This window comes from Somniosus microcephalus, chromosome 3, assembly GCF_052327205.1.
Source record: "Somniosus microcephalus isolate GS21.2 chromosome 3, FLI_Smic_1.0, whole genome shotgun sequence".
Lineage (NCBI taxonomy): Eukaryota > Metazoa > Chordata > Chondrichthyes > Squaliformes > Somniosidae > Somniosus > Somniosus microcephalus.
This window is the reverse complement of record NC_140989.1, coordinates 222,521,480-222,536,994: the sequence shown is the minus strand read 5'-3', so window position 1 is coordinate 222,536,994 and position 15,515 is coordinate 222,521,480. Positions and strand designations below refer to the sequence as shown.

At 47.0% G+C, this 15,515-nt stretch overlaps 1 protein-coding gene across 1 annotated transcript in view; it reads left to right on the top strand.

Annotated features, from left to right (window-relative positions):
- Positions 1 to 8,223: 8,223 nt before the first annotated feature.
- LOC147121727 (LIM homeobox transcription factor 1-alpha-like) overlaps positions 8,224 to 15,515 on the top strand; it is a 177,419-nt gene continuing 170,127 nt past the window's right edge. Inside the window, exon 1 of the mRNA XM_085977992.1 lies at positions 8,224 to 8,309. Within this exon, the coding sequence (XP_085834118.1) occupies positions 8,224 to 8,309 (86 nt within the window). The remainder of the gene's footprint in view (positions 8,310 to 15,515) is intronic.

Below are 15,515 nucleotides of genomic sequence, written 5' to 3'. Positions count from 1 at the left end.
AGAGCTTTTTGAGCCAACATGTAGAAAGTCCTACAAGAGAGGGGGCGGTACTGGACCTAATTCTGGGGAATGTAGCCGGGCAAGTGGTGGAAGTGTCAGTAGGAGAGCATTTTGGCGACAGTGACCACAATTCGGTGAGATTTAAGGTGGTCATGGAAAAAGACAAAGACGGCCCGGAAATAAGGGTTCTAAATTGGGGGAAGGCCGATTTTAATATGATAAGGCAGGATCTGGCCAAATTGGACTGGGAGCAGCTACTTATAGGAAAATCCGCATCAAAACAGTGGGAGACTTTCAGAAATGAAATAGAGAGAGTACAACGCCAACATGTTCCTGTAAAGGTCAAGGGTGGGACCAACAAGCAAAGGGAACCTTGGATGACAAGGGATATACAAAAATGCATTAGAAATAAAAGGGGGGCTTTTGGCAGTTACAAAAGACTAAAGACGGAAGAAGCCCTAGAGGAGTATAAAAAATGCAGGGGCATACTTAAAAAAGAAATTAGGAGGGCGAGGAGGGGCCATGAAATAACACTGGCGAGCAAAATAAAGGAAAATCCTAAGATGTTTTATAAGTATATTAAGGGCAAGAGGATAACCAGGGAAAGGGCAGGGCCCATTAGGGACCAAAGTGGCAATCTGTGTGTAGAGCCAGATGATGTAGGCGGGGTTTTAAATGAATTTTTTGCATCTGTGTTCACTATGGAGAAAGACGATGCAGACATAGAAATCGGGCAAAGGGGCTGTGACATACTTGAACATATTAGCATCGAGAGGGAGGAGGTGCTAGCGGTTTTAGCAGGCCAAAAAGTGGATAAATCCCCAGGCCCAGACGAGATGTATCCCAGGCTGCTGTGGGAGGCAAAGGAGGAGATTGCAGGGGCTCTGACACAAATTTTCAGAACCTCTCTGGCCACAGGGGATGTACCAGAGGACTGGAGAACAGCTAACGTAGTACCATTATTCAAGAAGGGTAGCAGGGATAAACCAGGGAATTACAGGCCAGTGAGCCTAACATCTGTGGTAGGGAAATTATTGGAAAAAATTCTGAGGGACAAAATTAGTCTCCACTTGGAGAGGCAAGGATTAATCGGGGATAGTCAGCATGGCTTTGTCAAGGGTAAATCATGTCTGACAAATCTGATTGAATTTTTCGAGGGGGTGACTAGGGGGGTGGATGAGGGAAATGCTGTGGATGTGGTTTACATGGACTTCAGTAAAGCTTTTGACAAAGTCCCGCATAGGAGACTGGTCAAGAAGGTAAGAGCCCATGGGATCCAGGGTGCCTTGGCGCGTTGGATCATAAACTGGCTGAGTGGCAGGAGGCAGAGGGTGATGGTCGAAGGTTGCTTTTGTGACTGGAAGCCTGTGTCCAGTGGGGTACCTCAGGGATCGGTGCTGGGTCCCTTGTTGTTTGTGATCTACATAAATGATTTGGATGAGAATGTAAAAGGTATGATCAGTAAGTTCGCAGATGACACGAAAATTGGTGGGGTGGTAAATTGTGAGGAGGAAAGCCTCAGGCTACAGGACGATATAAACGGGTTGGTCAGATGGGCGGAAAAGTGGCAAATGGAATTTAACCCTGAAAAGTGCGAGGTGATGCATTTTGGACGGACAAATAGGGCAAGGGAATACACAATGAGTGGTAGGACCCTAGGAAGTACAGAGGGTCAGAGGGACCTTGGTGTACATGTACATAGATCCCTGAAGGCAGCGGAACAGGTAGATAAGGTGGTTAAAAAGGCATATGGGATACTTGCCTTCATTAGCCGAGGCATAGAATATAAGAGCAGGGAGGTTATGATGGAGCTGTACAAAATGCTGGTGAGGCCACAGCTGGAGTACTGTGTGCAGTTCTGGTCGCCTCACTATAGGAAGGATGTGATTGCTTTGGAGAGGGTGCAGAGAAGATTCACCAGGATGTTACCTGGGATGGAGCGCCTCAGCTATGAAGAGAGGCTGGACAGGCTGGGGTTGTTTTCCTTGGAGCAAACAAGGCTGAGGGGGGACCTGATTGAGGTGTACAAAATGATGAGGGGCATAGATAGGGTAGACAAAGAGGAACTTTTCCCCTTAGTAGGGGGGTCAATAACAAGGGGGCATAGATTCAGGGTAAGGGGCAGGAGATTTAGAGGGGATTTGAGGAGGAACTTTTTCACCCAGAGGGTGGTTGGAATGTGGAACTCAATGCCTGGAAGGGTGGTAGAGGCAGGAACCCTCACAACATTCAAGAAGCATTTGGATGAGCACTTGAAATGCCATTGCATACAAGGCTATGGACCAAATGCTGGAAAATGGGATTAGACTGGACAGGGATGGATGGGCGGCGCAGACACGATGGGCCGAAGGGCCTCTTTCTGTGCTGTAAAACTCTATGACTCTATGACTCTATGAATGTTTTTCGATGCTTTGGCAACATAAGATGTAACTTGTCATGCCAATAAAGCGATTTGAATTGAATTGAATTGAATTGAGAGAGATCGAAAAGGCCGCTGTGGAGGTGAGTGATGGGTGCAAGAGTGGAGAGGTAAGTATGAGAGGTGAGTGTAAAGTGTTAGGAAAAAGTTTACTTACCTTTGCTTCTTCCTGCAGGCTTCAACCCTTGGAGATCCGGAGGTGCCTCATCTCAACGGCACAGGTGACAGAATGGCTGCTGCATTCTGAGATGCAGCAGCCATCTGATTTCTGCTGAGGAAAGAGGTTTTGGTGAGCCTTCAGTACAAGGGCTCACATTAGAACAGAGATCGTGTTTGACAGCTTCTCAAACCTGTCAAACGCTGACAATTCATCTGTCAAAAAAATTTTGACAGATGAAACGTTGACATCCTCTGTCACTGGCTTTCCCTTAATTGGCCAGCTAAGCCCACAGGGCGGGCTTAACAAGGTCAATTAAAGGAAATAGCGTGGGTTGGCCGGACGTCCTTGTGTGCAATTGCAATGGGCGATTAGCCAGTATTTTTCAATGATTTCATTTTACGCCCTCAGTTTTCTCCTGCTCCTCTCCTGAAGACACTAACTGCTGCTGGGGTGCGTTTCCACAAGTGCTGGAGGAGAGATGCTCTGGTACCACACAGGGGAGGGGGCCTACCTTCGTGTGTGTGAGCCTGGATAATGAGTGTCAGCAGGTTATTCCATGGACGGAGGAGCATTAGTGATCAGGCACACGCACTCCCCACTGGATGGCGATCAGCAGTGAGAATCCGGCGTGATTTATCTTTCTCACCTTTCCAGAGCCCATGAACATTGAGACCACTAGTAGTGCCTCCTACTGCTATGACAACTGAGATCCGAGCATATTGAAAGAAAAATCCATGCATTTATACAGCGACCTCCTGACATCCCAAAGCACTTTACAACCAATTAAGTACTTTGGAAGTGTAGTCACTGTTGTAATATAGGAAATGCGGCAGCCAATTTACACACAGCAGGATCCCACAAACAGCAATATGATAATGACCAGAAAATCTGTTTTCAAGATGTTGGTTGAGGAATAAATATTGGCCAGGACACTGGGGAGAACTCCTCTGCTCTTCTTCGAAATTGTGCCGTGGGACCTTTTACGTCCATTTGAGAGGGTAGACAGAGCCTCCGTTTCAACATCTCATCTGTAAGATAGCAGCATCCAACAGTACTACACTGGAGTATCGGCCTGGATTATGTGCTCAAGTCTCTGAAGTGGAACTCTGAACCCACGACCTTCTGCCTCAGAGGCGAGAATGCAACCCACCGAGCCATGGCTGACACAACAGCTACAATCCCGTATTGGGGGTTAAGCCTGGACACCTTCCTGATCTGCGTGCTTCAGCACAACACCGGGTGTTGCATTTACAAAGTGTGCTGTAAAATCCTGTAATATTTCTCATTGCTGGACCGAGCCCCAATAAATCAGTTGTAATGTGTCTCCTTCGATAGTGAAGAAGATTACTCATGCAACTCTGTTCCTTTGACCAATGAGAAGACGGTAACACCCTTGCGGATTCCTGGTTTGCTTTCTCATGTCACTCGAGTGAACTGAGACTTGCCCGATGGTAAAATATCATTTCATCCCATGGAATAAAAATCTTTAATTTGTGTGCCAAAACTCATTATCCTTGGATCAAGACGTGTAGTCCTAGACAGTCGAAAATACAGGTTGCATTCCCAGAGTGTGACATGCAATGCATTCACAACTGATTCCAGAAGACCGCTGCCAAAAGCAGACGTTAGAAAGGAAGGAAATATTTTGAAGATTTAATGATGCCTCGAAGAGATTCAGAACCCAGTTATATAGAGAGACATGAGAGAAACTGGGATTGTTCGCCTTACAGCAGAGAAGGTTAAGTGGAGATTTAATAGAGATGTTCAAAATTATGAAGGGTTTTGATAGAACAGATAGGGAGAAACGGTTTCCATTGGCAGAGGACACAGATTTAAGTTAATTGTCAAAAGATCCAGAGGGGAGATGAGGAACATTTTATTTTACGCACAGAGTGGTTATGATCTGAATGCGCTGCCTGAAAGGGTGGTGGAAGCAGATGTAAAAGTAACTTTCAAAAGAGAATTGTATAAATACTTGGAGAAAAATTTCAGGGCTGTGGGGAAAGAGCAGGGGAGCGAGACTAATTGGATGGCTCTTTCAGAGAGCTGGCACAGGCATGATGGGCCGGATGGCGGCCGCCTGTGCTGTATGATTTTATGGGCTTGGTCCAGCAATGTGATTTTATGAAATCTGTAGGTGATTTTATTCTGTGGGGTTTTCTGCAGTTCAGCTTGTGGGAGAGTGATATCCATGAATCGGCTTAAATCCGATTCCCTTCTCCCCACGACTGAATTACTGAACCATATTGTTGTAGATCTACAATTCTACCTTGGTGATCAGGAGTTTAATGCTGTAAAAATGGATGCCAGCCTCCTGCGATCCAGACCACTAAACAAAGTCAAACTTAAAAATACCTCATCACTTCAATGAATTTTTACCTTCACGTGGATTGAACTTTGATATTTTTAGTGAATGCCCTGTGATGTTGCTCATGGTTCATTGGAGGAAGTGGTGTCTGCCAGCTGTGTTTGTTGTTGAAGGCTGAGAATGGTGACAGCGCCACCTCTGGAGCAAGTTAAGAACCACAGGCATTCTTGTCACTTTTTTTTGAGGTTACAGCGCCACCTCTGGATGAAATAAGAATAGCAGCCTTTACTGTTACAGTGATAAGAACTTGCATTTATAGAGCACCTTTCAGGAGCTCCGCACGTCCGGAAGCTCTTCACAGCTGATTACCTAATGCAGGAAATGTGGCAGCCAATTTGCGCACAGCAAGGCCCCATAAACAGCAATGAGATTATCTGTTTGTGATCTGGGAGTATTTCCAGCATTTTCTGTTGTTATTTCAACAGGAGGACTTCCCTGCTCTTCTTCGAATTGTGCCATGGGATCTTTTACATTAAAACATAGGAACAAGAGTAGGCTATTCAGTCCCTCGAGCCTGTTAAAATAGATCATGGCCGATCTGCGCTTCACTTACACACCTTTGCTCCCTATCCCTTGATACCCTTACCTTACAAAAGTATATCAATCGCAGTCTTGGAAATGTCATTGGACGCCCAGCACCCATAGCCTTCTGAGGAGAAAGCTCCAGATTTCCACTAGCCTTTCTTCAAAAAAATGCTTCCAGATTTCACTTCCTTTGTTCTTGATTCCCACACCAGAGGAAATAGTTTCTCTCTATCAACCCTATCGAATTCCTTCATCATTTAAAAGACCTGAATTAGATCACCCCTCAACCTTCTAAACTCAAGGGAATACAAACCAAAGGAATATTCAACCTGTCCTCATAACTTAACTCTAAGCCCCGGTATCATTCTGATGAATCTGCGCTGTACCCCCTCCAAGGCCAATATATCCTTCCTGGGGCGCAGTGCTCAAAACTGAACACAGTACTCCAGCTGGGGTTTAACCATGGCTCTGTACAACTGAAGCACAACTTCCTCCCATTTGTATTCCAGCCCCTTTTGAGATAAAGGCTAACAGTCCAATAGCCATTTTGATTACGTTTTGTACCTGTCTACTAGCTTTTAATGATTTGTGCACATGGACGCCATTTGCTTCTCCACAGCTCCTAGTCGCTCTGCATTAGGAAAATATTCCAAATGATCGATCTTGGATCTAAAGTGGATGATCTCACACTTCTCCACATTGAACTCCATCTGCCCAGTCATTTAGTCTATGTCTCTTTGTAACTTCCTGCTCCTATCCACACAACATATTGTGCATCCTAACTTAGTGCCATCTGCAAACTTGGATATACAACTCTCTATTCCTTTATCCAATATCCACCTGAGAAGGCAGACGGGGCCTCGGTTTAAAGTCTCATCCAAAAGAAGGCACCTCTGACAATGCAGCACTCCCTCAGTACTCCACTGGAAGTGTCAGCCTGAAGTAGGTGCTCAAGTCTCTGGACTGGGACTTGAACCTACGACTCCAGTTGGAGTGACAACATTACCAACTCAGCAATTGTATATATTGTTCGCACCCCCTCCTCTCCTGACTTTTGGTGGGGGCAGAATTCTGCAGAAGCAGCTGCCCTCTCGGGGCATGGGGGGGCCACCACAGCTATGTCAAATCCTACCATCACCCCAAACATCCCCACAGTCACATTTTCCAGCCTACATCACAGGATGGTGCAGGAGTTGTCGGATCTCAGCTTGGTCAGTGGTGGGTACACTGCAAAGTTAATTTTAAAAGAAAGAGCGAGCTGGTATGTTTAAAGGCTGCTGTACCTCATGTCAGGTGTGGCACTCCTGCCATCTAAATGCCAACACCTCAATCTGGACACACCCAGTGGCGGTGCCACTTCGTGTTCTGGCATCTGCTCAATGATTTCCTCCTTTGACCTTCTAAACCGGCTCCGCTAGTTTGTGTGCCAACAAAATAATGGCTAGACAGGAGCCCGCTCACACACAGCTCAGCTCGTGTCACTTCCCATTGTGTTCCATTGGCTCAGTGAAATGTAACGGGACCTGGTTGGAGAATTGGCGCTACCTTGTAGCTCTCGCCTCTGAACTGTGCCTCCTTTGACCATTGCTTCTGGCTCTATAATTCCTTCCATTCAAATTTTTAAAAAAAATTGTTAATCGGTGTAAGATGGGGATATATGACATACTATGGTGGTTGGGTTACACGGGGGGGTCGTGGTTGGGTTACACGGGGGGTCGTGGTTGGGTTACACGGGGGGTCGTGGTTGGGTTACACGGGGGTCGTGGTTGGGTTACACGGGGGGCTCGTGGTTAGGTTACATAGGGTAATGTTCACCTTCCCTATCTGCTCCTTTATAGAACCCGCCCAATTTTCATCTCATTGATTGACCATCCAGGAGGTGACGGTAAAAATGACCCCCAGAATGACACAAAAATAGAAACATTCTTGGTGATGCCCAGAGACCAGACTTTTACAAAGAATATATATATTCTGCTTTAGATGTGGATTTAGTAATTAAATGCCTGCATTGATCGGAAATTCCACACGATAGCCGTGAACGAGAAGACTCCTGACATGTTGTGACTTTCAGTCTGTGGGCATGCAGCGGAATACAGCTCCCTGAGCGGTAGGATAATGAAATGCAACTGACACTTCAATTGGGAATGAAAGGTGAGATAGGGGAGGAGAGAGGGGTGGGTGGGTGTGTGTGTCATGACCTGAGAAACTAGCAATTATAAACTTTAATAATGTGCTAAAACTGCCTTTGGGGACAGAGCACAAAGAAGATAATCCCGTTAAACCGGCCAACAGCTCTTAAACAGCACAATGACACAATTTCAAGGAATTACCTTTGGACAAGCACAGTGTCTTTGTGTGGGAAGTTGTGTAGGAGTACCTGAGGCTACAGCAGCCAGGCAGTGGGAGGTTTAAAGCCTCTTGTGTGCTGTGCTGAAAGGGTAAGCAGTGAGCAGGCCAAAAACCTCAGCCTCTTGTCCGATGTCAGTTGCCTCTGTTTCAAATGGCGTGACTTGGGTCCTTAATGTTCTACACTGGTGCACATCAGCAAGCAGGTAGGGCCACCGTTGTTTCGCCAAGTGTGAGGTGCAAATGATGGGGCGTCTGAAGGCAGAGGGACCTCCCTTGAATGCTTGGTTTTCCCACGTGCTCCCAATGCACACCCATTGATGGAATCAAGGGTTCCCCGACTGTTCAAGGGAGCAAGGTTGGATCCTGAGAGACGTGGCTTAACCACTGCTAAGGTAGCCGATGATGCAAGACCCCTTCAAAGGAAGAGCCTATCAAGACGTTCAGTCATGTGACAGCAGTTTAATAGCGGAGACTTTTGTTTTATTCAAGTAACGTTCTGATGGGTCTCTATGCGGGTGCCTTGTGGAATGGCTATAATATGCAGGTTGCACAATATTACCAACAACAGCAGCAACAACTTGCATTTACACAGCACTTGGACGCAGTAAAAAGTCCCAACATGCTTCACAGGAGCGATTACTGAACAAACTGACGCCGAGCCACATGAGATGTTAGGACAGGTGACCAAAGCTTGGCCAAAGAGGAAGAGTTTAAGGAGTGTGTTAAAGAAGGAGAGGCGGAGAGGTTTAGGGAGTGAATCCCGAGCTTAGTGCTGAGGTAGCTGAAGGCACGGCCGCCAACAGTGGAGCGAAGGAAATCAGGGATGAGCAAGAGGCAACCATGTACCCTTTTTGAGGTCTGCTCAGGGCTTTTTCTGCAAATTAAGAAACTTTGTAACGACATAAGTTGCTTGACCATTTGGTTTCCTTTACTCTAAGATTAAGTGTTCTTTAAAATTTTCAGGTAAAAAGGTAATATCTGATTTTTTTGCCATGTTAAGCATTTAATTTAAGAGTGTATGTTTAATATGATGCACTGCTGTCAGAGTTATCTGTGCATAAAGTTAGTCAACAATCTTTGCTAGTTGCAACTTCATGTTCACTTTTCTAGCCTGCTGTACCACTTCTGAAATATCTTAATTGCATTTCTTTCTCCTCCCAGCAAGTTACTAGGTTAATTCCGGTTATCCAGATTCCTTCGTGAAACTGTTCAAGCCAACAGGTTTCTAACATGCAGCCTCCGTGGACAGCCACACCTAGTAATGGAATTTAGCCATGGCTCAGTCGGTAGCGCTCTTGTCTGAGTCAGAAGTTGTGGGTTTGAGACCCACTCCAGGACTTGAGTACTTAATCAAGGCTGATACTCCGGTGCAGTACTGAGGGAGCACTGCACTGTCAGAGGGGCTGTCTTTCGGATATGATGTTAAACCGAGGCCTTGTCTGCCCTCTCGGGTGAAGGTAAAAGATCCCATTGCACTATTTGAAGAACAGAGGAGTTCTCCCAGATCCTGGCCAATATTTATTCCTCAACCAACATTGCTTATACAGATTATCTGGTCATTATCACTTTGCATTTTGTGGGACATTGCTGTGTGGTTGCCGTGTGGTGACAACACTTCAAAACTAATTCAATGGATGCCATCGCCACTGTACTGCATACTGCCTTATCACACCTGGATAAGAGGAACACCTATGTGAGAATGTTGTTCATTGATTATAGTTCAGCATTCAATACCATTATCCCCTCCAAGCTTGTCAACAAGCTCAGTGAGCTAGGACTTAACACCTCCCTATGCAACTGGATCCTGGACTTCCTGACGGGCAGACCCCAGGTGGTGAAAATAGGCAGTAATACCTCCTCCACACTGAGCCTGAACACGGGAGCTCCCCAGGGTTGTGTGCTCAGCCCCCTTCTGTACTCCCTGTTTACTCATGATTACGTGGCCACGCACAACTCCAACTCCATCATCAAGTTTGCTGATGACACTACCGTTGTAGGCCTGATCACAGATGGTGACGAGACAGGCTACAGGGAGGAGGTAAGAGCCCTAGCAGAATGGTGCTAATACAAGAACCTCTCCCTCAACATCAGCAAAACAAAGGAGATGATCGTGGACTACAGGAAGTGGCAGGGGGAGGGACACACCCCAATCTACATCGAAGGGGCTGAGGTGGAGAGGGTTAGCAGCTTCAAATTCCTGGGTGTATTCATTACGGAGGACTTAACGTGGTCCAATCACATCGACGTTGTAACCAAGAAGGCATGCCAACGCCTGTTGTTCCTCAGGAGACTGAAGAAATTTGGAATGGCCCCCCAGATTCTCACCAACTTCTACCGGTGCACCATTGAGAGTATCCTGTCTGGCTGCATCACTACCTGGTATGGCAACTGCACCGCCATAGACCGCAAGGCTCTACAGATGGTGGTGAAAGCTGCACAACATACTATAGGAATTAAACTACCTGCTGTGCAGGATATCTACCCCGAGAGGTGCCGGGGGAAGGCCCTGAGAATCATCAAAGATGCGAGCCACCCCAGCCACAACCTCTTCACCCTGCTCCTGTCCGATAAGAGATATCGAAGCATACGGTCTTGTACTAGCAGGTTTCAAAACAGCTTCTACCCCCAGGCCATAAGACTCATTAATAAATAATAAATTATTTGTTCCTGTTTTATTTATTATTACTGTATTTCTATTACTATGCCATATTTATTCCAATGTTGGGAGGACTTGTAAAAATCAACATTTCATTGTGCAGTACACAAGTTTGCTGCATATATGACAAATAAAATTGAATTGATGGTGTATGAAGCATTTTGGTACATCCTGAGGTTGTGAAAGATGCAACTAAATGAATTATTTCTTAACAGACAAACTCATATGCAGCAGCAAAAGAAAATTGGTGGTCATGTTTATTATTGTCAGGTCTCAGTTGTTAGCACTCAGGCCTCTGAGTCATTAATGTTCAATCCCCACTCCAGGACTGGAGCACATGATCTAGGTGATACATCAGTGCAGTAGTGAGGGAGCGCTGTTTATGAGCTTGAATTCTGTGGTGTTAAATTTCTAGGGTCTCTGTGTTGTAGGGGGGACAGTTGGTAAATAAAGCGCCCTAGAGTATACCTGTAACTGGGGTGTTGAATAAATTTTTAAATTAATTAAAGGAGTAAGTTATGGCAGGAGAGCTCAGACCCGTGTTCAGCTCCTCTTGCTCCATGTGGGAAGTCAGGGACGCTGCCCGTGTCCCTGACGACCATGTGTGCGGGAAATGCATCCAGCTGCAGCTACTTGTAGACCGCATTGCGGCGCTCGAGCTGTGGGTGGATGAGTTTTGGAGCATGCGCGATGCTGAGAGGGTCGTGGATAGCATGTTTAGCGAGTTGTTCACGCCGCAGAGTAGGGCTGCACAGGCAGAAAGAAATTGGGTGACCATCAGGCGGAGCAACAGAGGCAGGCAGGGAGTGCAGGGAATCCTTGCGGACATCCCCCTTTCAAACAGGTATACCAAGTTGGATACTGTTGAGGGGGTGACTCACCAGGGGAAGGCAGCAGCAGCCAGCTTCCTGGCACCAGGGACGCTTCTGCTGCTCAGAAAGGGAGGAAAAAGAGTGGGAGAGCAATAGTGGTAGGGGATTCTATCGTAAGGGGAACAGATAGGTGTTTCTGTGGCCGCAAACGTGACTCCAGGATGGTTTGTTGCCTCCCTGGGGCCAGGGTCATGGATGTCACTGAGCGGCTACAGGGCATTCTTAAGGGGGAGGGTGAGCAGGCAGAGGTCATGGTCCACATTGGGACCAACGACATAGGTAGGAAGGGGGATGAGGTCCTGCATCAAGAATTTAGGGAGCTAGGTAACAGATTAAGGAGCAGGACCTCAAAGGTTGTAATCTCTGGATTACTCCCAGTGCCACGTGCTAGTGAGTATAGGAATAGGAGGATAGAGCAGATGAATGCGTGGCTAAAGAGTTGGTGTAGGGGGGAGGGTTTTACTTTCCTGGATCACTGGGCCTGCTTCTGGGAAAGGTGGGACTTGTACAAGTCGGACGGGTTGCACCTGAACCAGAGTGGGACAAATATCCTTGCGGGGAGGTTTGCTAGCACTGTTGGGGGGGGTTTAAACTAACTTGGCAGGGGGATGGGATACAGAGGGGAGCTGAAATAGGGGGTGATGTGCTGCCAATTATAGAGAAAAAAACAAGTCAGCTTGGTAGACAGGGCAAATATATAAGGGCAAGGCTGGATGGCATCTATTTTAATGCAAGGAGTCTTGCAAATAAGGTGGATGAACTGAAGGTGTTGATAAACACATGGGAGTATGATATTGTTGCGATCACGGAGACATGGTTGAGGGAGGGGCAAGACTGGCAGCTCAATATTCCGGGGTACAGAATCTTCAGGCGAGACAGAGGGGGAGGTATAAGAGGAGGGGGTGTCGCAATATTAATTAAGGAGTCAATTACTGCAGTAAGGAGGGATGTTATATTAGCAGGTTCCTCTAATGAGGCCATATGGGTGGAGCTTAAAAACAAAAAGGGGGCAAGCACTTTGCTGGGAGTGTACTATAGGCCTCCAAACAGTCAGGGGGAGATAGAGGAACAGATATGTAGGCAAATCTCAGAGAAATGTGCAAATAATAGGGTAATAATAATGGGGGATTTCAACTTCCCCAATATTAAGTGGGATAGTCAGAGTGTGAAAGGCTCAGAGGGTGTAGAATTCTTAAAGTGCATCCAGGAGAGCTTTTTGAGCCAGCATGTAGAAAGTCCTACAAGAGAGGGGGCGGTACTGGACCTAATTCTAGGGAATGTGGCTGGCCAAGTGGAAAAAGTGCTAGTAGGTGAGCACTTTGGTGACAGTGACCATAATATGGTGAGATTTAAGGTGGTCATGGAAAAGGACAGGGATGGGCCGGAAATAAAGGTTCTAAATTGGGGGAAGGCCGATTTTAATAGGATAAGGCAGGATCTGGCCAAAATGGACTGGGATCAGCTACTTGTAGGAAAATCTGCATCGGAGCAATGGGAGGCTTTCAGAAGGGAGATTGAGATCATACAATGGCAACATGTTCCCGTAAAGGTCAAGGGTGGTTCCAAAAACCACAGGGAACCTTGGATGTCGGGATATACGAGAATGGATTAGGAAAAAAAGGAGGGCTTTTGGCAGATACAAAAGGCTAAAGACGGAGGAAGCCCTAGAGGAGTACAAAAAGTGCAGGGGGATACTTAAAAACGAAATTAGGAGATCAAGGAGGGGCCATGAAATAACACTGCCGAGCAAAATAAAGGAAAATCCTAAGATGTTTTATAAGTATATTAAGGGTAAGAGGATAACTAGGGAAAAAATAGGGCCCATTAGGGACAAAAGTGGCAATCTGTGTGTGGAGCCGGAAGATGTAGGAGGGGTTCTAAATGAATTTTTTGCATCTGTTTTCACTATGGAGAAGGACGATGTAGACATAGAAATAGGGCGGGGGGCTGTGATATGCTCGAACATATTAACATCGAGAGGGAGGAGGTATTGGCGGTTTTAGCTGGCCTAAAAATGGATAAATCCCCAGGCTCGGACGAAATGTATCCCAGGCTGCTGTGTGAGGCAAAGGAAGAGATTGCGGGGGCTCTAACACATATATTCAGGACCTCTCTGGCCACAGGGGATGTGCCAGAGGACTGGAGAACCGCTAATGTAGTACCATTATTCAAGAAGGGAAGTAGGGAAAAACCGGGGAACTACAGGCCAGTGAGCCTAACATCAGTGGTAGGAAAATTATTGGAAAAAATTCTGAGGGACAAAATTTGTCTCCACTTGGAGAGGCAAGGATTAATCAGGGATAGTCAACATGGCTTTGTCAAGGGAAGATCATGTCTGAATAATTTGATTGAATATTTTGAGGGGGTGACTAGGTGTGTGGATGAGGGTAACACAGTGGATGTGGTATACATGGATTTCAGTAAGGCCTTCGATAAAGTCCCGCACAGGAGACTGGTCAAGAAGGTAAGAGCCCATGGAATCCAGGGTGCCTTGGCATATTGGATACAAAACTGGCTTAGTGGCAGAAGGCAGAGGGTGATGGTCGAAGGTTGTTTTTGTGACTGGAAGCCTGTGGCCAGTGGGGTACCACAGGGATCGGTGCTGGGTCCCTTGCTGTTTGTGGTCTACATTAATGACTTGGATATGAATGTAAAAGGTATGATCAGTAAGTTCGCGGATGATACATAAATTGGTAGGGTGGTAAATAGCGAGGAGGGTAGCCTCAGTCTGCAGGACGATATAGATGGGTTGGTCAGATGGGCGGAACAGTGGCAAATGGAATTTAACCCGGAAAAGTGCGAGGTGATGCACTTTGGGGGGACTAACAAGGCAAGGGAATACACAATGAATGGTAAGACCCTAGGCAAGACGGAGGGTCAGAGGGATCTGGGTGTGCAGGTACACAGATCCCTGAAGGCGGCGGAACAGGTGGATAAGGTGGTAAAAAAGGCATATGGGATACTTGCCTTCATTAGCCGAGGCATAGAATATAAGAGCAAGGAGGTTATGATGGAGCTGTAAAAACACTGGTTAGGCCACAGCTGGAATACTGTGTGCAGTTCTGGTCGCCACACTACAGGAAGGATGTGAACGCTTTGGAGAGGGTGCAGAGGAGATTCACCAGGATGTTACCAGGGCTGGAGCGCTTCAGCTATGAAGAGAGACTGGGCAGATTGGGTTTGTTTTCCTTGGAGCAGAGGAGGCTGAGGGGGGACAGGATTGAGGTGTACAAAATTATGAGGGGCATAGATAGGATGGATACTGAGGAGCTTTTTCCCTTAGTAGAAGGGTCAATAACTAGGGGGCATAGATTCAAGGTAAAGGGCGGGAGGTTTAGAGGGGATTTGAGAAAGAACTTTTTCACCCAGAGGGTGGTTGGAGTCTGGAACTCACTGCCTGAAAGGGTTGTGGAGGCAGGAACCCTCACAACATTTAAGAAGCATTTGGATGAGCACTTGAAATGCCATAGCATACAAGGCTACGGACCAAATGCTGGAATATGGGATTAGATTAGACAGGGCTTGATGGCCGGCGCGGACACGATGGGCCGAAGGGCCTCTATCCGTGCTGTATAACTCTATGACTCTATGATGAGGTGTTATATAAATACAACACTTTCCTCCTTTTATTGCATACTAGCTGCACTTCGGCGGTGCCAAGGGTTTTTAGAGAGAGAGAGAGAGAGAGAAAAAAGAGAGAGAAAAAACAGAGAGGAAGACACCCCGGGGAAGGGGCTGGACTCAACCCGGCGGGTGAAGAAGGGCGGCCACCATTTTGTGAGGTCGGCGGGAAATTTGAATTGCAGCGGCTAAAGGAAGGAAGAAGGCGAGCTCTTCCTCCCTCTCCCACCACTTCACACTTTCCCTCCCTCACCCTGTCTCTCTCCCTCTCTTTCTCCCTGCTGCTCTCTCCCCCTCTCTCTCTCTCTCTCCCCTCTCTCTCCCCCCTCTCTCTCTCTCTCTCCCCCCTCTCTCTCTCTCTCCCCCCTCTCTCTCTCTCCCTGCTGCTCTCTCCCCCCCTCTCTCTCTCCCCCCTCTCTCTCTCCCCCCTCTCTCTCTCTCTCTCTCCCGCTCTCTCTCTCTCCCCCTCTCTCTCTCTCTCTCCCCCTCTCCCCCCTCTCTCTCTCTCCCCCCTCTCTCTCTCTCCCCCTCTACCCCCCTCTCTC